General features: G+C 52.8%; 7 protein-coding genes across 7 annotated transcripts; 4 read left to right on the top strand and 3 right to left on the bottom strand.

Annotated features, from left to right (window-relative positions):
- Nucleotides 1-558: 558 nt before the first annotated feature.
- nte1 (lysophospholipase) lies at nucleotides 559-5,658 on the top strand. Its single transcript, XM_040942296.1, has 2 exons — nucleotides 559-1,183; nucleotides 1,265-5,658. Exons 1-2 carry the CDS (start codon nucleotides 819-821, stop codon nucleotides 5,496-5,498), a joined length of 4,599 nt encoding a protein of 1,532 aa, XP_040800556.1. The 5' UTR covers nucleotides 559-818; the 3' UTR covers nucleotides 5,499-5,658.
- Nucleotides 5,659-6,082: 424 nt separating this feature from the next.
- Nucleotides 6,083-7,454, top strand: BO72DRAFT_130892 (DUF3431 domain-containing protein). The gene is made up of 4 exons (XM_040939091.1): nucleotides 6,083-6,367; nucleotides 6,425-6,521; nucleotides 6,595-7,161; nucleotides 7,226-7,454. Exons 1-4 carry the CDS (start codon nucleotides 6,238-6,240, stop codon nucleotides 7,293-7,295), a joined length of 864 nt encoding a protein of 287 aa, XP_040800555.1. The 5' UTR covers nucleotides 6,083-6,237; the 3' UTR covers nucleotides 7,296-7,454.
- Nucleotides 7,455-8,582: 1,128 nt separating this feature from the next.
- BO72DRAFT_459510 (uncharacterized protein) lies at nucleotides 8,583-10,030 on the top strand (the record flags this gene model as incomplete). Its single annotated transcript, XM_040946426.1, has 2 exons — nucleotides 8,583-8,645; nucleotides 8,732-10,030. 2 exons carry the CDS (start codon nucleotides 8,583-8,585, stop codon nucleotides 10,028-10,030), a joined length of 1,362 nt encoding a protein of 453 aa, XP_040800554.1.
- A 748-nt stretch (nucleotides 10,031-10,778) lies between these two features.
- BO72DRAFT_379866 (uncharacterized protein) lies at nucleotides 10,779-11,567 on the bottom strand (the record flags this gene model as incomplete). The annotated part of the gene is made up of 4 exons (XM_040941358.1): nucleotides 10,779-10,920; nucleotides 11,028-11,150; nucleotides 11,249-11,352; nucleotides 11,421-11,567. 4 exons carry the CDS (start codon nucleotides 11,565-11,567, stop codon nucleotides 10,779-10,781), a joined length of 516 nt encoding a protein of 171 aa, XP_040800553.1.
- A 2,963-nt stretch (nucleotides 11,568-14,530) lies between these two features.
- BO72DRAFT_379671 (actin-related protein ARP5) lies at nucleotides 14,531-17,084 on the bottom strand (the record flags this gene model as incomplete). Its single annotated transcript, XM_040941354.1, has 5 exons — nucleotides 14,531-14,563; nucleotides 14,648-15,424; nucleotides 15,478-16,418; nucleotides 16,502-16,825; nucleotides 16,895-17,084. 5 exons carry the CDS (start codon nucleotides 17,082-17,084, stop codon nucleotides 14,531-14,533), a joined length of 2,265 nt encoding a protein of 754 aa, XP_040800552.1.
- Nucleotides 17,085-17,422: 338 nt separating this feature from the next.
- On the bottom strand, nucleotides 17,423-18,227 carry BO72DRAFT_528424 (DASH complex subunit DAD4). Its single transcript, XM_040950185.1, has 5 exons — nucleotides 17,992-18,227; nucleotides 17,869-17,925; nucleotides 17,775-17,819; nucleotides 17,634-17,718; nucleotides 17,423-17,571 (listed from the first exon to the last, which is right to left on the bottom strand). Exons 1-5 carry the CDS (start codon nucleotides 17,992-17,994, stop codon nucleotides 17,543-17,545), a joined length of 219 nt encoding a protein of 72 aa, XP_040800551.1. The 5' UTR covers nucleotides 17,995-18,227; the 3' UTR covers nucleotides 17,423-17,542.
- Nucleotides 18,228-18,411: 184 nt separating this feature from the next.
- On the top strand, nucleotides 18,412-18,975 carry BO72DRAFT_379765 (uncharacterized protein; the record flags this gene model as incomplete). Its single annotated transcript, XM_040941355.1, has 1 exon — nucleotides 18,412-18,975. The coding sequence occupies one exon, from the start codon at nucleotides 18,412-18,414 to the stop codon at nucleotides 18,973-18,975; it is 564 nt and encodes a 187-aa protein (XP_040800550.1).
- Nucleotides 18,976-19,739: the final 764 nt, after the last annotated feature.

Here is a 19,739-nt window from a genome sequence, read left to right as displayed (position 1 = left end):
AAAAAGGGTGATTATGTGCCGATTCGGGGCGACAATCGCAGCAGCAACTTGGGCATCTGAGTTGTTGTTTGGATGTAAGTTAGCTGAGAATTAGTCTCTTGCATGGAGAGACTTTAATTCTACGTCGCGCTTACATTAGCTATTGGCTCTTCGAGATTATTGATATTCATTACTAGTATAGAGATAGTTCTCAGAAAGATAATAACGCGATCACGGAATATATATTGAGACGAAGCTCGAGTTCTTCTGCCACTGACTCCTTATCATGATTACACAATTAGACGAAGATAGTTCTTCATACTGGAGATAGATGTGAGAACCCTGTAGTCCTCGATTGTGTGGCCATACCTGAGTATAGTGTCTTACACTGAGAATTTGGCAGTGCTTAAGGTAAGAGACAACAAGCACCTCGCTCATAGTACTCCGTAACTTGTGGAAGTCTGGACCATTCTTTGAGGTTCATCAGAAACATGGACGGGGCGTTGCTACTAAGGCCAACGCGGTTAAGGGCGGTTTTTCCCCTTCCTTTCCCTTCGTTTCCATCTTGCGATAGACCAGCCACAACCATCTCTCAGCCCACGTTGTTTTTGACTTGCTCTCATGTCGTGGCCTGCGCTGCATGTCTATTATTCACTTGCACAGGGTATGAGTGACTTTTAATTGCTCCATTTGATAGGCCGAAAAGGTCGATATCAGTCAGTGAGTTGGGAACCACGGGGATAGCGCTGCCTATCTGAGACTCCATCCGTGACTAGCCCACTTTCCCCCCGTACCTTAGCGGGCCGCCGCCGTTCAAAGCAGGGAAGTCTGATGGCATCATGACCGACGGCGGAATGTCCGCTATGACCTTGCTTGCCTCCTCGAGCTTGGACACTTCTCTCCAACATGTCTTTCCTTCTGCCTCATCGACTTCCACTCCATTCCTCGCAAACCCAACCCCTCCGGCCATAACCGCCAGCATCTCCCTGGTGCCCGGCTTCTCCTCCCATCTTCCGCCCCGGCCAGTACCCCCTCCTACTCCGACAACCATGGTGGGGTGGATTGGTTGGGTGTTTTCCGTCCTCTTCCAGGTCATTCCAGGTGTGTTATACTGGATTATCACCTTCTCGACAATTACTCTTCCAACATGGTTGTTCACGCTGTTCTCTATGAGCTTGACCTTCACAATGAATTTCACAACGCTGTGAGTGGTTGACCCCAGACGAGCCTGATCCTGGTCCGGGCCCCGACAACACAACTAACACAATGCCTGGTGCAATCATAGACTGCTCATCGCGCTGGCCGTGGTCTCAACCATCAGCTGGTTCATACGCTACCGCTTCCTGAACATGTACAGCCGATTGCCTCCGGAGCCGCAACGCAAGGAACCCCAGCTCGACCTCTTTCCAAACATTCAAGAGGAAGACTCCAAGCCTGGTCTAGCCAACTACCTGGATGAATTCCTCAGCGCGATCAAAGTCTTCGGTTACCTGGAGAGACCGGTGTTTCATGAGTTGACGCGAACAATGCAAACCAGGAAGCTAATCGCGGGCGAGACGCTTCTGTTGGAAGAGGAGAAAGGCTTTTGTCTGGTTGTCGACGGATTGGTACAGATTTTCGTCAAATCCACTCGAGAGGGAGAGTCAGCTGAAGAGGGAGAAACGAATCGCGCGTCGTCGGACGAGGATGACCACAATGTCGATGGGAGACAAGGCTACCAACTTTTGACTGAGGTCAACAATGGCGCATCGATGTCGTCTCTGTTCTCTATACTATCACTGTTCACGGAGGATGTTCAATTGAAATATGGGGATAGTGCTGAGCAGAGCTCATCTGTCCTAAGACCTACCCCTTCGCGTTTGTCTGACTCCTTCCCGGCTAGCCCTCAGGCGCTGGATGCTTCTCCGCCGACCCTTCCCAGAGACCGCAGCTTTACTTCCCATATCAACGACAGTGCGGACTTCTTGCCACCTGTGCCTCCCTTACACCTTGGTGAAAGTCACACACCGCCCACGCCCAACACCCAGAATGCCCAATCAACTACAAGAGCGCACAAGCATAGCCAGAAGTCGGTTCATCCAGATATTGTGGCGCGAGCAATGGTCGACACAACTATAGCAATTATACCCGCTAGTGCTTTCCGCCGTCTTACCCGGGTCTACCCCAAAGCGACCGCACATATTGTGCAGGTCATCCTCACGCGGTTACAAAGAGTGACATTCATGACAGCCCACTCTTATCTGGGTCTGAACAACGAGGTTCTGGGGATTGAGAAACAGATGACCAAGTTCACTACATATGACTTGCCGAACGAAATGCGAGGGGCAGCGCTGGATCGCCTCAAAGACAAGTTTATCAAGGAGCGGAATCGACTGGGCCCGGAAGAAGTCACGAAAGGAATTGCTCTACACAATCCCTTCTCGGGTAGGAGAAACAGGTCGAGTAGTTTCCGAAGAAAAGACGCTGTGCTCCACGCAAAACTGGGCGTATCGCGGCGCCCGACTGCGGCTGTGATCCAGAACAACTCTCTCAGCGATCGTGAAGCTGCAGGTGTTAGCCCTGGGGACTTGCTATCTAGCATACAATTCTCGCGCTTTGGGTCTAGGTATGAGAACTTTGCTCCAAAATTGCTGAGCCCACTCGCAGAGAAGGAACAGTCGCCTTTGCGATCCCCATCGCCCATCATCGAGCCCATGGGATCTTTCTACCGGAAGGAAAACGTGGACGAGGATGCTCTCTTCCGTGAATCTATACTAGAATGCATCATGAAGGGCATCGGTTTGACCGAAAGTACCAATGGCCTTCTCCGCAAGAGTCAAAATTCGGGCGACGCATCTCCAAGGCTTCTCTCTTACGACTCGCGCCGCCAAAAGGCGGTGTTTGGCAATAATGCTTTTGGCTTTATTGATCCTTACGAAGCCTCCGTAGATGATACAGAGTCAATGATGTCGATGTCCGTCACAAGTGCTGGTGGTACGTCGCCAGTCATCAATTTGAGGGAAGAGTTGCGAAACGACATCGAGATTGTTTACTTTCCTCAAGGGTCCGTGCTGGTGGAGCAAGGCGAGCGCCATCCAGGCTTGTATTATGTGATTGATGGATTCCTGGATGTGGGAATCCCTGTCAGCGATAAAGAAGATGATCTTGTCGGATCCTCCCGTCCGGCGCATGCGCAACCTCGCGAGGAATCCTTCCCAACTCTGAGACGGACTCAAACCAACACTTCGCGCATTTCGACCACAAGTATGGGAACTGGCACTAGTGACCCTAAGCGCAAGAGACAGCCACGGAAGTCGCTGTATATGATAAAGCCTGGAGGGATTCAAGGCTATGTTGGTGCCGTCGCATCCTATCGCTCGTACACAGACGTGGTTGCCAAAACGGATGTTTACGTGGGATTCCTTCCGCGGGCTGCTCTGGAGAGGATAGCGGAGCGGTATCCGATCGCTCTATTGACGCTGGCTAAACGACTAACAAGCATTCTCCCCCGCCTACTCCTCCATATTGACTTCGCACTGGAATGGGTGCAGGTCAATGCTGGTCAAGTGATCTATCACCAGGGCGACGAAAGTGATGCTATTTACCTTGTGCTGAACGGTCGTTTACGGTCGGTCCTCGAAGGTACTGATGGAAAGGTGACGGTCCTTAGCGAATACGGGCAGGGTGACAGTATTGGCGAGCTGGAGGTGATGACCGAGTCGACCCGTCCGTCATCTCTACATGCAATTCGCGACACTGAACTGGCTAAGTTCCCGCGGACCTTGTTTAACAGCCTGGCGCAAGAGCACCCCGGGATTACCATCCAAGTATCTAAACTCATCGCACAACGGATGCGAGACCTGGTGGAGCAACCGGTGAAAGAACAAGGGCTGGAACGAGGCAATTCCGGCACCATCAAAACAGCATCTTCAACTCTCAACCTGCGGACTGTTTGCGTCTTGCCGGTGACAGGCGGAGTTCCTGTCGTTGAGTTCGGGCACCGGCTGCTGCAAGCCTTGCATCAGATCGGGGTGACGAACGGCGTCACGTCTCTCAACCAAGCTGCTATCCTGAATCACCTAGGACGGCATGCTTTCAGTAAGATGGGGAAATTGAAGTTGACACAATATCTAGCGGACCTAGAAGAAAAGTATGGAATGGTGCTCTACATTGCTGACACCACGGTAAATGCACCGTGGACGCAAACCTGTATCACCCAGGCCGATTGTATCCTGCTGGTCGGTCTTGCAGAATCCTCGCCCAGCATCGGTGAATATGAACGATTCCTGTTGGGCATGAAAACAACGTCCAGAAAGGAACTGGTGCTGATACACGAAGAACGGTACTGTCATCCTGGATTGACTCGTCAATGGCTGAAGAATCGTGTGTGGATCAATGGAGGTCATCACCACATCCAGATGCCCTATCGTCTCGCGGCTGAACCCACGCATTCTCAAACGAAACGCCTAGGGACGGTATTGAAACAACGAGTCCAGGTCATCCAAGCCGAGATCCAGAAGTACACATCTCGCCGTATACGCCAGACGCCTCTTTATTCGGCCCAGACACCATTCAAGGGCGATTTCCATCGGCTGGCCCGCCGGCTATGTGGTCGTTCAGTCGGACTTGTGTTAGGTGGTGGTGGAGCTCGAGGTATCGCTCAGGTGGGAGTCATCAAAGCGCTTGAAGAAGCCGGCATCCCCATCGACATCATTGGTGGGACCTCCATCGGCTCGTTCATCGGAGCTTTGTATGCTCGAGATGCGGACGTCGTGCCTATGTATGGTCGGGCCAAGAAGTTTGCCGGTCGCATGGGAAGCATCTGGAGGTTTGCGCTGGATCTGACCTATCCAACGGTGTCCTACACGACTGGACACGAGTTCAATCGCGGAATCTTCAAAACATTCGGCAACAGCCAAATTGAAGACTTCTGGTTGGAGTTCTACTGCAACACCACCAATATCAGCCGATCTCGCGCGGAGTATCATTCGTCCGGTTACACGTGGCGCTATGTCCGTGCGTCTATGTCTCTGGCAGGCTTGATTCCACCGATTTGCGACGAAGGTAGCATGCTGCTCGATGGCGGGTATATCGACAATCTCACTGTAGGCCACATGAAAGGGTTGGGTGCGGACGTGATTTTCGCGGTTGATGTAGGATCGATCGACGATAATACCCCCCAAGGGTATGGAGATTCGCTATCTGGCTTCTGGACGGTGCTCAACCGCTGGAATCCGTTCTCCTCATTACCCAATCCCCCCACTCTGTCTGAAATTCAAGCACGGTTGGCATATGTTTCGTCCATCGAGAACCTTGAACGCGCCAAGACGACCCCCGGGTGCCTGTATATGCGACCCCCGATCGACAAATACGGCACGCTGGAGTTTGCTAAGTTCGATGAGATCTATCAGGTGGGGTACACGTACGGCAAAGAATACTTGGAGAAGTTGAAGAACGAAGGGTCTCTTCCGTTACCGGAAGAGACGGAAGAGAAGAAGAAACTTCAACGGACACTAGCGCCCCGACGCGCAAGTATCTGAGGTAGAGAGTATTTCTCAATGCAAATCAATCTAGATATATAGCCTAGAATTCTAGACTCTTACCATGTCAACTGTAGACGTATCTGTAGGGAATTTCTGGAAGACATGATGCTGATGCTGAGATTGTTGGTTCGTGTTCGTTATGCTAGATAGATGTAAGGCGAAAGGTTATGTGTCTGAGGAAAAAAACGAAGGGATCGATCGGGACGGGATCTACAGACCGTCAGACCCTATGCTTACGGTAAGACCGGAGCTTGAGTGCTTTCTCTCTCTCTCTCTCTCTCTCTCTCTCTCTCTCCACTCCAGGAAGTGGAGTGGGCGTCGCGGCGTCGCCCGCCCCCAACCAACTCACACTTAGTCTACTCCGTACAATACCCGATGTTCTAGACCCGGATGGCAACCAAGCTTGTCACTGCCACCGGGGCTAGTTAATGCACTTCAATCCACTCTGCATTACGGAGTAATCCGTTTCTCTCCCCCCCCCTCCCTCTCTCTCCGATTGTTTATCTTTTCTCAAGGGCCCTGCTGACTTGGACATCTGCTCATTACGCGTGCATTTATTTCCTGGGGCCCCATCTACTCCTCCTGAGACATTGCTTGTTTCCGGACCACCCGTCAGAATAAAACCATGCACGTTTGAAACCTGTGTTTATCTCCACCACCTGTTTCCCATCGAGGAACCGGTTCCTCTGGGGCGAACCTCCGACTGAACGATTCTTCGGACGCTGCAGTAGAAACAATGACGGCCTCTCCATGTGGTCCGTTACGACTTTTGCTACATCGCACATGGACTCTATTGGTCATCTGCTGCATTCTCCTGGTGATTCTATTACTGGTCGTGATGGGAGATGAAGCTCTCACAATCTCGCGTTGGTGACCCATCCCTAGGCTTTCATAGCCTGGAGGTCTCTACTAACAGCCAGCAGATCGGCACCCGACAGTGAACCCGGACAGAACTCTGGCTTTGGTTGTGGCAAAGTCTCGAAGAGAGGATACCTCTTGGGCTTATCGGGTCATGCCCCAGTAAGCAGACGCCGTGCTCATGGACAGCTAGACGCGAACAGAAACCAGGCCTACTTACTAACGTCTTGAATAGCTGGAGGCCATACATCTATACTTCCGACCAAGAACCCGGATTTGCCGATCTCCCCGCGAATAAGGGCCGCGAGAGCATGGCCTACTTAACGCACATTATCGATAACTACGATCATTTGGCCGATATCAGCGTGTTCATGCACGGCGGTGATAGCCAGTGGCATAATGATGTCAGGGACCTGGATTCGCCATCATTGCTCCGCAGTCTCAATCTTCGCACGGTGGAGCGGCTGGGATACGCTAATTTGCGCTGCCATCATCGCCCGGGCTGTCCGGTGGCCGTGCGGCCGTTTGACCCTGACATGGCTTCCGACCATAACATTGTGTACCGCAACTTCACCAGCATCTATGTAGACCTATTCCGAGTGCCTGTGGACCAGATTCCTCCGGAAATCGGAGGCGTTTGCTGCGGTCAGTTTGCGGTCTCACGCGAGCGCATCCGGGGCCGACCGAAAGAAGATTACATGCGGATGCGCGATTGGGCGATTACCACGGAGCTGGACAACTTTGCGGTCGGATCTGTCTTTGAAATGCTGTGGCATATTGTTTTTCTAGAAGCACCAGTTGCGTACGTGCTATGTCCCTGGCTGGTTGGCCGGAAATGCAGTGCTAACAGTGTCACGAGTTGACAGTTGTCCCGATACCCAGCAGTGCTACTGTGAACTATATGACCTATGCAACGAAGAGCCCGACAACTCCTGAGTGACCTTCTCCAGGTTTTCGATGGAGCCATTAATCAGAGCGTCGTGACGGCTCACGGGCCACAGCGTCTCCTTTATGGTCGTTTCTTCGGGGAATTACCGAAACAGGTAACAGTCTCCGAGAGGGATTCAGCGCCGAAATTCTAGTCTTGTGCCTACACCCAATGGCAACCACACATCGACTTCAGAGGCGAAATGGACATGCAGCCTTCGTTCCTGGATCCAGTACAATGAGCTTGGCATGCTCCGACTATAAGAACCACCACCTACACGGCTCGAACCGCATCCGCTGTCATGTTTGCGGCCCGGTCCCGCGATCATGGCACTGCCGGAGGCGCAAATTGGTCTAGATGAATTCCATCGTTCTGGCCCCCATCGTCTACAAGTTGAACAAAGTGAAGATCAGCGCCTTCTTCCCAGCAGTGGAGAAGTCACTCCATCTCGACCCAGCTCGACTAGTACAGTAGATAGTTCCTCGACCCGTCAGAGTCTTCATTCCAACACAGCAAATGGTCGCGATGGCGATCCTAGCAGCGGCGGCGGACCTTCTAAGGCCAGCCAACCAGCTACTACCGAGCCGGCCTCGTCACTACTGCTCAAGAAGAGAAAGGGCTGGCGGTGGAGGCATCTTATTGTAAATCCAGGGACGGACGAAGCTTATGAACTCCATGACGATGGCGCCACGCTGACGCGCATCGTGTTCCTTCGGGTCGTGGCCCTTTTCATACTTATAACGTGAGCTACCGGGCGCTCTGTGCGTTCATCCTACATACTATCACTAATCACTGGCATCAAAAGATCAATCGTTCTCGGCGCCGTTGGGAAGAGCTATGACATCGCATCTCTTACGGTCGGAAATGGTATTCTTGTTGATGAAGATGCCCAGCTCGCCGCCATTGGTGTGATAAACAGTATCCTGCAGCTTCTCACCCAAGGGGCTCTCCAGCACAGTTTCACTACGTTGATCACCCGATGGATGACTGGAAAGGGGCAGAAGGGAGCCAGCCTGTTAGAATTTGAGCTGTACGAAGAACACCAGAGTCCCTGGGCTGCCATTTCGGCGTTTAAAGAGCGATGCGAACTTGGTGTGCGCAAGCGTATCGCATGGCTACGACTTGGCGGTGCACTGGCGGTAGGGATCTGTCTCTTTCTGCTCGGGGCAGCCATAAACACTGTTGCCATTCCCAAATCCCGTTGGTGGCCAGACACGCGTTATGTGGTGCCGGATCCTCCGGATGATCGATTCTATTTCACGAACCAGACGTCCCAGATAGCGAGCGTCAGCCGAATGTCGCTGTGGGGCAAAGCCTGGGATATGGTGCGCATCGGAGGGCCTGTTTCTTGGGAGATGGTACGATTCGCCTTTTTCTTGTTCTCTTTTCTTTTTCTTTTTGCATTTGCCTGCCAGAATGATGCTTACAAGTCCGTTCCCTCCAGGCACACTCTCTAGCAGCCTATCACTCCCTCCAAGCCCTGGGCCTTCTTTACGACACTTTCAACAACGCGCCCGGTTGGCGCTCCCTCGGGGATAACGACGTACCTGCCTTTAGCGCAATCCGGATTCCTGAGTCCTCCGCAGTTATCCAATCGATGGCCGTGCATGGCGACCTCGCCATCCAGATGTACGAGGCGCAGAAAGCACACAGCAAGCACAGCTGGGCACGATACTCCACCGGATGGAACGCGCTTCTCCTCATCCCCGGTGTCCTCCTTACTACCTCTTGTAATGACCGCTCGAATTCCAGCAGCAGTAGCAGCGCAGGGGCCTGGGAAGCCACCTCCAATTCCAACGCAACCATCACCCTCATCATCGGCCCCGTCACCACCGACAACGACAACAGCGACAACGCCTTCCCTGGTGCCACCTGCCAGCTCCAGGTCCAACAAGCCCAGATCCCCCTGGGTCAATGGCTGTACTCCGGCACCAGTAACTACGCCTACGCCATCGACTACGGCGAGAACAACCCCATCCCGGCCCTCGCCCTCCTCCCCAAGAACAGCACGTCTCAGGCCGACGCTTCCATCGCCGCCGAAACCACCAGCTGGTTCACAGCGATTCTTCCCAACCTCCAATCCTTCACATCCGACCCTGCCCTCCTCAACCTCACCTCGCTAGCGCTCACCCTGGCCGATGACCTCGTCAGTCTGAACCGGGGGTATACGCGCCTGGATGGGGTCGCAGCTGTTGTTGCCACGGTATTCACGGACATGATAACCTCGTTCGACTGGACATATTCCGCTGTGCTGCAGGGGGCGACTTCAGAGGAGGGTGGTGGTAGCAATGGTACGGTCCAGACGACCCTGCAGGGTCCCGTGCGGTGGCAGCTGTATGGGTCCGGACCGCGGTTGCCGTGGGAATGGACCATCGCCATCGTGCTGGCGGTGGCGGTAGCAGTGCATGTGGTGGACCTGGGGGTGGTAGTATGGTCGCGGGGGTTGCGGGAGGGGTTTTGGCTGAGTGTGGATGGGATGATGGCTGTTGCGGGTGCAACGGGGAGGACCCCTACTCCTTCTCCTTCTGCCTCTGCATCGGCTTTTGCTGGAGATGCGGGTGTGACGAAGGAGGGGCCCACGGAGACGAGGTATATCGTTCGAGAAGAGAAGCCAGACACATTAGAGGGGCAGGCGGGCGCGGGCGAGGAGGGGAAAGTGGTGTTGCTGAAGGCTGGGGAGGAAGATGATGAGGACCGGTATGCGGTTATGCGGCCGGGGAGGAAGTACAGAGGTGTTGGATAGGGATCCTTGGCTTTCCCGGTGTGTTTTGACGAACGATGCCAGGGCTCGGTTTATTTTTTGACTAGATGGTTGTACGGATCAAGCTTGTAGACGCCGCTGATTGTTAGAATTGTTGATTTCAATAGAGTTAGATATACGAGCAGCTCTGCATGAAGCGAAGCATATTTACGTCAAGTCCAGTTTAAAAAGGAGAGCATCGTCGCAATTGTTTCCCGATTTTAAAAAGAATTACATGCTGGGTTTCATTTCAGTCTAACTGCACTGAAAGTTGAGAAAAGGAAGATTAAGTTGATTACTGTAACTATAAACGTGGTAGCGAGAAAGGTAAACACAACAACAACAACCATAACCACTAACTCTTCACCCACCACCTCATCATCATCATCATCATCATCATCAACATCATTAGATCCATTACCGCAGCACCATCACCATAACCACCAACCAACCAACAAACATAAAACCCAAGTCCTCATGCAACCCCTCCCAACCACATCAATATTAAGCTAGTAAATAAATAAAGTAGCAAGTCATGGCGGGCGTGAGGTAGTTCCCGCCGACTGAGAACATGGTATCATCACAACAAGGGTCGAAGAAAACCCGAGACAAAAGCCGATCCCCACAACACAATCATCCTTCGGTATAGTTCAAGACCTTAGCCGATGAACAGTGGCCCCAGACCAGCAAGCACATTCCTGCCCAGATTAGGTCCCATTCAGTTCACACCAAGTAAGAACCGGTGGAGGCGCTAAGCCGACGCAGCGAGCGGCGCATCCGCGGGCCCGCCGTGCGCGCCGCCCGTGTTCTTCTCGCGGACGGGGGCGGCGTTCTCGCGGCGGTAGGCCCAGAGGGCGCCGACTTCGAGGAAGATGGCGAAGAAGGTGAAGATGCTTTTTGGTGGGGGTTAGTATTCGCTTCTTTCTTTTGAGTCTAGGGCGGGTGGGGATAGCGCGAGAGCTGTAACGGGGGTGAGGGGAAGGTGCGAAGGGCCACGTACAAAGTGAGGAAGATGAAGGCCTCGTTGGCTTTCTTCAGGGCGCAGGAGGCCCCCGGGGGAGCGTTGGCGGCGCAGTTGTGCCAGTTGTAGTCTTGGGCGGCGAAGATGAAGGAGGTGAGCCATCTATTTTGTGTCAAGGTTAGTGGCTGGACTTGCTTTGGGGAAGGTTGTATGTGGTTTAGGTTTGGGGACAGGAGGGGAAAGGGAAAGGGGGAACGTACAGGTAGGAGAAGATCACGTCAATCGCTAGGACGAACTTGCTCAGGGCGTGGGGCATGAACGGCGAGACGAAGGCCGGGAGGAAGAAGACCACGGAGATGGTGGACTGGACCATACAAGATGGTGGTTAGTCGGATGGTGTATACTTCAGAAGATCAGGGGAAACAAACGTACAATAACCTCATCGTAGATGATGTGCTGGCCGCGCGGACCCCGGTGGATGAAGTAGGAGGTGATGCCCATCACGATGACTGCGCTGGCCCATTGCATGAACCGGGTGAGCAGCTGCAGGGGACGCGCCACGGTGGTCGAGAGCAACATCTTCGGTATATTGTATTGTCTTTTCGACTCTGAGGAGGAGATGGATGACCTGGGGAGATCGAGGGTGGCCTAGGGTTGCTTTAAATTCGCTGGGGAAAAGAGAGAGCTGGGAGAAAAGGGCGTGCGCGCGATAGGCAAGGCCTTGAGTGGTGGCTTTGGATTCTTTGTGATCGAACTGGTTACAGACTGGTCCTGAATGGCATCAGATGTGCGACATGGACAGGGTTCTTTATACTCAAGAGGAGGGGGAAAATGCACATGGTCTATCACTCTTCGACCCCCAAGTCAACACCCAAGCGTAGCATTTACGTCAGAGGTCCATCTACGCTGTGATAGCTTCTTTTTTTCTGTCTCTTTACATTAATTCGGGGTCTGCACAGATTCCATCTTCTTCTGGTTCTGGCCCCAAAGACCAGATGCCGAGAGAACCGTGTGTGAAGGTTCGATGGTGGGAGGGAGGGAGATAGAGACAAAGTGTTGGCTCCCCCAGATGCGTCATAGTTTCCCTTCTGCATGAAGTAAGTTGATTCCGAACTTGGTCCAGGCTTTGGGCGATTGGGTGATGTTTTTCCTTTAATGAGGAAAAGGTTTTGCAAGTTGGCGCTAGTTGCAGCTATAGCTAGCTAGTCAGTTGGTTGACATGGTTGATTAACCCAATTCTTGTCCAGTACCCTTGTTCATCTTCTGCCCAACGACAAGCATTGGAGGAGGGGAAGACCATCACAGCTCAGCTTCGCAGGGGCCCGAAGCGGGAACGCTTGGCAGTAGACGATTGGCATCACATCACTGATCGGCAAGAGGCATGGACTGATGGGGGGGGGATGTGGTGCAAGGGAGGAGGTTGCGTGATGACTGAATCATCGAGAATTAACTTAACTCATAGTTAGTTGCTTCAATATCGGTTGCCAAATGGCCTGTCATCAGGGCTTGGCGCCCGGCATCCGGTACCGATGGTAATCTTACCGTCATGGTCTGGCCGCTCTTTCCGCCCTGCCCAGACTTAGCACCAGCGAGATGGATTTCTCTTCTCTGATACTACAAGAGAAAGCAATAGAAATGATATGGAAAACAGCCGCAGAGATTCGAAGCAGCAAAAATAACAACAACAGCAGCAGCAGCAGCAGCAGCAGCAGCAAGAGCAGCAAGAGCATCAACCAACAGAACAGAACAGCAACCACCACCACCACCACCACCAAAAACCAGGAACCAGTGGCCGAACCACGCCATGTCCATCGTGCAACCCGCGGATGAACAGGAAAAGGTAGGTTCCACTCAAATTGTTTTCCTTACCCTCCTCTGCCTCTGCCTATGCCTATCGAAGCTTCGAGCTTAGCCGAACGGCGCTGCAGATCCTGCCGGATGCCTCCGGCAGCAACCAGAATGATTTCATTCTTTACTACTGATAGATTGATCAACTGACTGAGGAATGATATCCAAGACCCACAAGGCTGATTAGGAGACCTCTTCTGTGTATACTCACTCTCAATTTTCGGACCTGGAATTGAACCCACTTCCTCACCTCATACATACTACTCCGTACTCGAGTCGACATAGGTTCTGGAAACCACACCGACCAGCCACCCAGCCGACCAACCGACTCATCCGTATGTACTGTAGAATCGACCTATCTGCATGACGGTACCCTGACCCATCCATACGCATACCTTCATCTTCATGCACTGTGCAATAGCCTACCAATCCCATAGTCACAAAACACTTGCAGTACATCAGTTAATAATAACAAAGACAATAGATCAGTTACACCGTGATACAGAATCCACTATACCCATACACCATACCCCAAACCTAACTTACCTCACGAACCTCGTGACTGCTTTACTGGGGGCATCTCACCACTAAGGAGAACCATTAACTTTCGATGCTGGTGCTGTCCTCGGATGGAAAAGCACTATCCAGAACCAATTGCAGCATCTCAAACCAGAAAGAACCACGTCGGGTTTTGTTCCGAGGATCGTCCACACTTGATTTTGTCCCCTCCCCCTTACATTTTCGGAGATCTGGGGGAGGGGAGGGGATCCGGTGCTGGTGCTGGCGGTGGTGCTGGCGGTGTTGGTGGTTTGTGCTGGTGGGGTTTGTGTTACAATACTCCGTACTTGATTGTCCTTGGACAATTGGGACAATGGGTGAAAGTCTAAAGTATACCTACTATCTTACAAGTTACCATACTTCACAAGCGAAGAGCTATTGAACTCTCGCGCCCGGGCGTCGGTCTTGCAGGTCAAAGATTTCCTGGATCTGCAGAATCAGAGAGATGGATGTTTCCATTCGATGGACGGACAGACAAGATTCTTGATCAAGTTGAGCAAAAGCACTGGGGCCTTATGAAAGACAGAAAGAGGAAGGGAAATCATCTCTTGGCGGGAGGCTGATCGACCCGTGCCAACTACTCCACATACACACACCTATGGAGGACAAGTCTGCTGGAAATTGAACTGACTTCAATATTCTAAAGGTTGAAAAGCTAGTTTCAAGGAATAACAAGAGCTCTCTTCTTCTAGCAAAGCACACACACACACACGTGTGGCAAAAATTCAAAAACAGGTTCCTTCTGAAGGTTCAAGTTAGGTATTGGTTTTCCCTTTCTCCCATTCAATCCGCACTCGCTTGGACGCCGGACGCCTTGTTGTCTTGTTGTATACTAGCTGGAAATCTTTAACCCCACCACGTGCTTGGGGGCTTCGTCGTCCGCAAAACAAAATTCACATTCCAAGTAATACTGGAGTATAAAGCTGGTGAACATTGCAGTCACGGGACGGGCAGGACGGCAAACTCGGGTTCTGTGAGATGCTATGGGTTGCTGTCATATCCGAAAACCCCCGGGGCGATGCTCGGTGACATCATGTCGGAGAGACAATCAGCGGAGTAGAGCGGATATCCTAGATCGACAGGGTCGATAAGGTAAACAAACACACCCACAAACAACCAACAAGTGTTTAGGTATACTACCACGTGGTGACATTACCCAGATCATGTTCCTATTGTAGACCGTGGTCAGCCTCGATACATGCACATCACATCATCCGTTGTATCACTCCCGTCGGGAAGCTCCACAAACTTACCTTGAGGTATTCGCTGCCCTTCTCAAGGTACTCCTGCCGTGTAATGGACGACTTGCGGAGTTCCGAGCCCGACGCCCACTGAGCAGCGCCCTTCCAGGCATCTAGGATAGGGTCCGCCGCCCGGCGGACGTTCAACACGCTGTTGGCTGGTAGACACGCCTGGAAATCGTGACGGAACCGCTCGTCGAAGTTTTGGAAGAGCGTATTGCCACCGGTGAAGAAAACATCGCGCAGCAGCCGGGCCTGTTCCTCGGGATTCGAGAAGCGCTGGTTGACAATATCGGCGGCGATCTCGACCAGTCCCGCCTGGTCGATGCCGGCGATGGATGGCTTGAAGACGACCTCGGGAACCCGGATCCGCTCCACGTTCAGGTGGATTTGATGGGCCTCGCGCTGGCTCTCTGGATCGAACGGCCAGGGACCCCGCAAGAACACGTGCACCAGGCTCTTGGTCCAGTCGGATTGCGCCGCCAGCGTGTGGTTCTCCGTGAATTCCGGATCGTATTCCAGAAGCTCCTTCTCGGCCGCGTCAAGCAAACCGCCGAGATCCTCTTCCTCCTCCTCGTCACTTTGATCGCCGGTAGCCACGGTGCGGTAGACACCCCAGTCTTCATCGTTGGCGCCGAAGGTGTCGTCATCGCCGCCTCTCCGTCTCTTCTTGGGCCCGTCCGCGGCGAGGTTGGCCAGGGTCTTCATGCGCATTTGGCTGGCGAGCGACTTGCGATTGCCCAGATCAGCCTTCATCCTGTCGCGTTCTTTGATTCGTTGCAGGAGGCTCTATAAGACCATGTCAGTGCCAAAGTGCCAATGCATGTAGGTAGATAAATTACCTGACGGTTAGCCCTTCGCTCAGCCAACCAATTGTCGAAATCATTCTCCCGCTTTTCGCGGTCAAGCCTTTCTTCCTCCTCCTGACGAGCCTTCTCCTGTTCCTTCTCGGCCTTGGCGCGTTGGCGAGCCTCTACGTTAGACTTCATCAGTCGCTGATGGCGCTTCTCCTTGAGCCCGGCCTCATCGAGCTCCTCGTCGGGAACATCCAGCAGCGGGAATGACATTTCCTCCTGTGGTTCTTCTGTCTCCTCGATGCCCAGATCACGATTCCGCGAGCGCTTGATCGACCGCTCGAGATCGCGGATCAAGCGGTCAAGGTGTGCATCGTCTTTCAGGTCCTCGGCTTCCAAGATGCGTCGGGCCTCCTTCTTCGACTCGGACGCTAGCCCCCGCTGTAGATCCTTGTAGTACTCCAACTCTTGTTCCTTCTTCATCAACTTTTCCAGGCGCATTTTCGCAGCCTGCTCCTGTAACCTCCGCCCGCTCTCCTTCTTCCGCTCCGCGATGCGCGCCAGCTCCTCCTCCGTCTTCTCCGGAACGACATGCTCCGTATACGGATACTGGACGATGTGGTCCCGATCCTCCAGCCCCGTCCAATCCAGGTACCGGCTTAGTTCTTGGTCGTAGTCCTTCGAGACATAGCAGTGCTTGTGCACCAAATCCTGCATCTGGTTATCGGTCATGCGGGCCGGAAAAGTCGGGTATTTGAGCCGCATCAGCTTCAGGAGGTATTCCGACGCGTGAAGACCGCCCCAGTTCAGGCGCGAGCAGTTCGACAGCAGGGCCTTGTTGTTCAGCACGGGAATGACATGCGTGGACGTATGCGATGAGGAGACGATGAGACCGTCCGTGCCACGGTTATACCGGTAGGAGAATAGGGAGTCGATGCCGTAGGCTACCGACGGCGCCGAATAGCATTCGAAGAGGATTTCGTTCATCACTGCAACCACATTAGCAACCACAAGTTCCCATTGCTGTTTGATCACATCCGCCCGAGAACGACGAGGCGGCCATCAGACTTACTGCGTCGCGGATAGTTCAGATTCGCGATCGGCTCCGTCATAACGATGGGCCGATCGATGCCTCCGTCGGCGCCCCCGTCCACCCCCAGCTTGATAAACAAGTAGTCCAGCACTCCCTCCATCACGTCCCAGTTGCCCACCACGCTCGAGCCGGGATCAAACGCATACCGCAGCTGTCCGCGCGTCGTAGCGTCGACGTAAGCGTCATTTCCGATGAATTGGCAGGCTTTGTTCAGTTTCCGATCGCGATACCGACTCATTACGGGGGGTATGATGAAGCGCGGCTTCTTGTCGAAGGACCACCCCGCTTTGACCAGGTTGGAGCCTAGATCGTAGAAGATATAAGATTAGACACCGAGGCTCACAACCGAAGAGAAGGGTGCTCTTCACTCACCATTGTCGATAACGATGGCGCTGGTGCCGGAGCTCTTCGCATAGCCTTCAGGCTGGGGTGCGTGGTACCCTTTGAACGGGTGATCTTGGGCATTATAGGGCGTGGGAGGTGGCGGTTTTGCGGCCGTCTTTTCGGAAGAATTGACTGAAAATCGAGTGGGGAGGACGGTTGAAATGGAAGTGATGGCCATGGTGGTCTTCTGGGGCCAACCGGGCCCGGTTTAACAGGACTAGCAGTTCAAGAGCTTCTGGTGAAAACCGCAGTTCGTTGCATTGGGATTTGTCGCGGGTTGCAATTTTGCCTGGACAAAGAGTTGGTGGGTTAAGATGAAGGATGTCGAGTGTCCTCCCTCAAAATGGTTTCTTGGAAGGGAGAAGAAGTCTGGAGGCGGCGGCGGAAGTGGTGATAAACGAGATAGTCAAGCAAGAGCTTTGGGTTGGGTTCGCTGCACCTTCCGGCCGCCGGCGCCGCATGATGCCAAGATTATGGGGATACACCTTTTATACAGAACAAGCAAGGAAAATTGTCCGGGTTTTTACATAATTTACTCAACAGCACAAGTCTCATTCACCAGAAGAAGGTTTCATTAGAACAATGGAAACGGAATATCATGTCGTCGTAAGTACAATAGTCAACGCTGGCAAAAGCTCAGGATGGCTCCTTCAGGTTGTCCGTCGCTAGGAGAAGTTAGCAACGTCGAACCAGGCAGGCGCTGTTGCCGACTCGAAATCTACTATACCTTCCAAGTGGAACAGGACATTGGACTGGTAGTTCTTGAACATCTGCGCTACAAGCTCAACATTCATGTTCTGGATGTTGATCTCCTGTAATGCAACGGTCAACATCCTCGACGACAAACATGAAAGGATGCGGAGAATACCTGAAGATTGCGGTTCATGACCATGATTGATTCATTGAGTTTTTCCTGGGCCTGGTCAGTCGTGACCTCTGACTGATTAGAGGGAATAACACACAATGTTGCCGATGATGCGAGATAGCAGCAAGGCTTGCTGATGCTCGTGAGGACTTTCCTGCATGACTTTTAGTTCTTCTCACTTCTCGTAATTCACTTGTACTTTGAGGCTGGGATTGCTTACCATCGTGGTATACTGTAAGGTAGACGCACTGAGATCGTTTGGTAGTGATGTTTGTTTGTTGCTGCCCGTTTGCCAAAGAAACCAATCACCATGTCACGTGACTAATACTGGTCGTCGCGTATCTCAAGAAGAGACAGTAGATCTCATGCAAAGAGTTGTTTCTAGGATCGATATGCCTCGATGTACAAGATCTAAACTGAGTCCCCTCTCCTGAAAGATTATTGCTGGTATTGGGGTGGTGATGCCAGCGCCACCATACAACGACGGCCTGGGTCAATCCGCACATGCTTCCGGACCGCACTTCTAGACTCTCCCTCAGAATCAACTCCGACATTCGCAACCAGGCAACCAGCTTCTCAAACCACGACACCAACTCTGCACCAGCAACAATCCGGAGCGCATTGAGACACGGCCTTCATCATGGCTCCTTTGACACCTGCAGACAGCGAGAAACATCAGCAACTCCTGGACCGTCTCGACATCGCGCACGTCCATCGTCCATTCCGCAACCCGCACTGGAAGCCCTCTCAACGGCGCAACAAGAATGTCAAACAGCTCATATCCGAGAGCTCGAGAAAGGAGGCCTCGGTGATGGCCACACAGACCAACTCTGGAGCATCGACGCCGCTCCCCGCCACCACCTCCGCCAGCACCGAAGGAAGCCAGACCCCTGCGGAGGGCGGCTCACGAACCAACATCGCGCAAGCCGCGCAGAACCTCTCCACGCTGGTCCTGGAAAAGAACGCTCGCGCGGCCTTCTCCGGCCCTACTGTGACCTACACCAACATCGAGTCCGCTCCGTCCTTGAACCCTTCCCAGCAGACCCGATACTGCGACATCACTGGCCTGCCGGCCCCATACACGGACCCCAAGACGAGACTGAGATATCACGACAAGGAGGTTTTCGGCGTGGTCCGGACGTTGGGACAGGGTGTTCCGGAGAGTTATCTGGAACTGAGGGCTGCACACGTTGTGCTGAAATGAGCTTTATGATATCTGGGAGTTACTTTTTTACCATGGGATTATATAGGGTAAGTCCCGCATGGTCTACGCAGAGTAAAGAACAGATGGAGAGTTGGATCTAATGTTATGTTTCTAGCTAGGCGCTATGACTCTTGTCTGAATTTGAGATACAATAATGTACGACCAACACAGTCAAGCGATTCCACCCACCTGCCCCTCTCGAGACAGGTTCAAGGAACTGCTCCGGCTTATTCGTGATCTTGTATTATGAGAAATACGATTTTGATCTTCGCCTCTGTGCTGGAAGAACCAGCACTCGACTAGTACCGACGCTCCACCGGAGGGAACGTCAGTTACAGCATCACTGGGGATACTGTCGCCGCGGCGTATGGTTGCGCTCAGCAATAGGCTGGCACGAATATAGGATACATGAGGAGAAGGTCAGGAGAGGACCCAGCGATTGCACGAACGCGTCGTGCCTGCAGTGTCAGTCCATGTTGTGTTGTTCAACAGTAGCACTAGGAATCAACCATTGAAGTGTTGTTTTGGTGTATTTATCCATTGATCACCTCAGCATAAGAGGCATTGAACCGAATTGCCGACGTAGCCAGCCGATGGGCATTGTTGGGGTGTTGACCATAACACCATAATAGATCTCGAAAGGAGAGTCGATACTATTGCTGAGAGAAAAGATTTAGGAGAGCAAAATCGCGAGTTTTGTGGAAGTGCGGAAGCCAGTCGACCGCCATCCCAAGAGGGACTAGTTCTCATCTCGCCAAGAAAGG

Source organism: Aspergillus fijiensis (genome assembly GCF_003184825.1).
Source record: "Aspergillus fijiensis CBS 313.89 unplaced genomic scaffold BO72scaffold_28, whole genome shotgun sequence".
NCBI lineage: Eukaryota > Fungi > Ascomycota > Eurotiomycetes > Eurotiales > Aspergillaceae > Aspergillus > Aspergillus fijiensis.
This window is presented reverse-complemented; position numbering and strand designations above follow the sequence as displayed.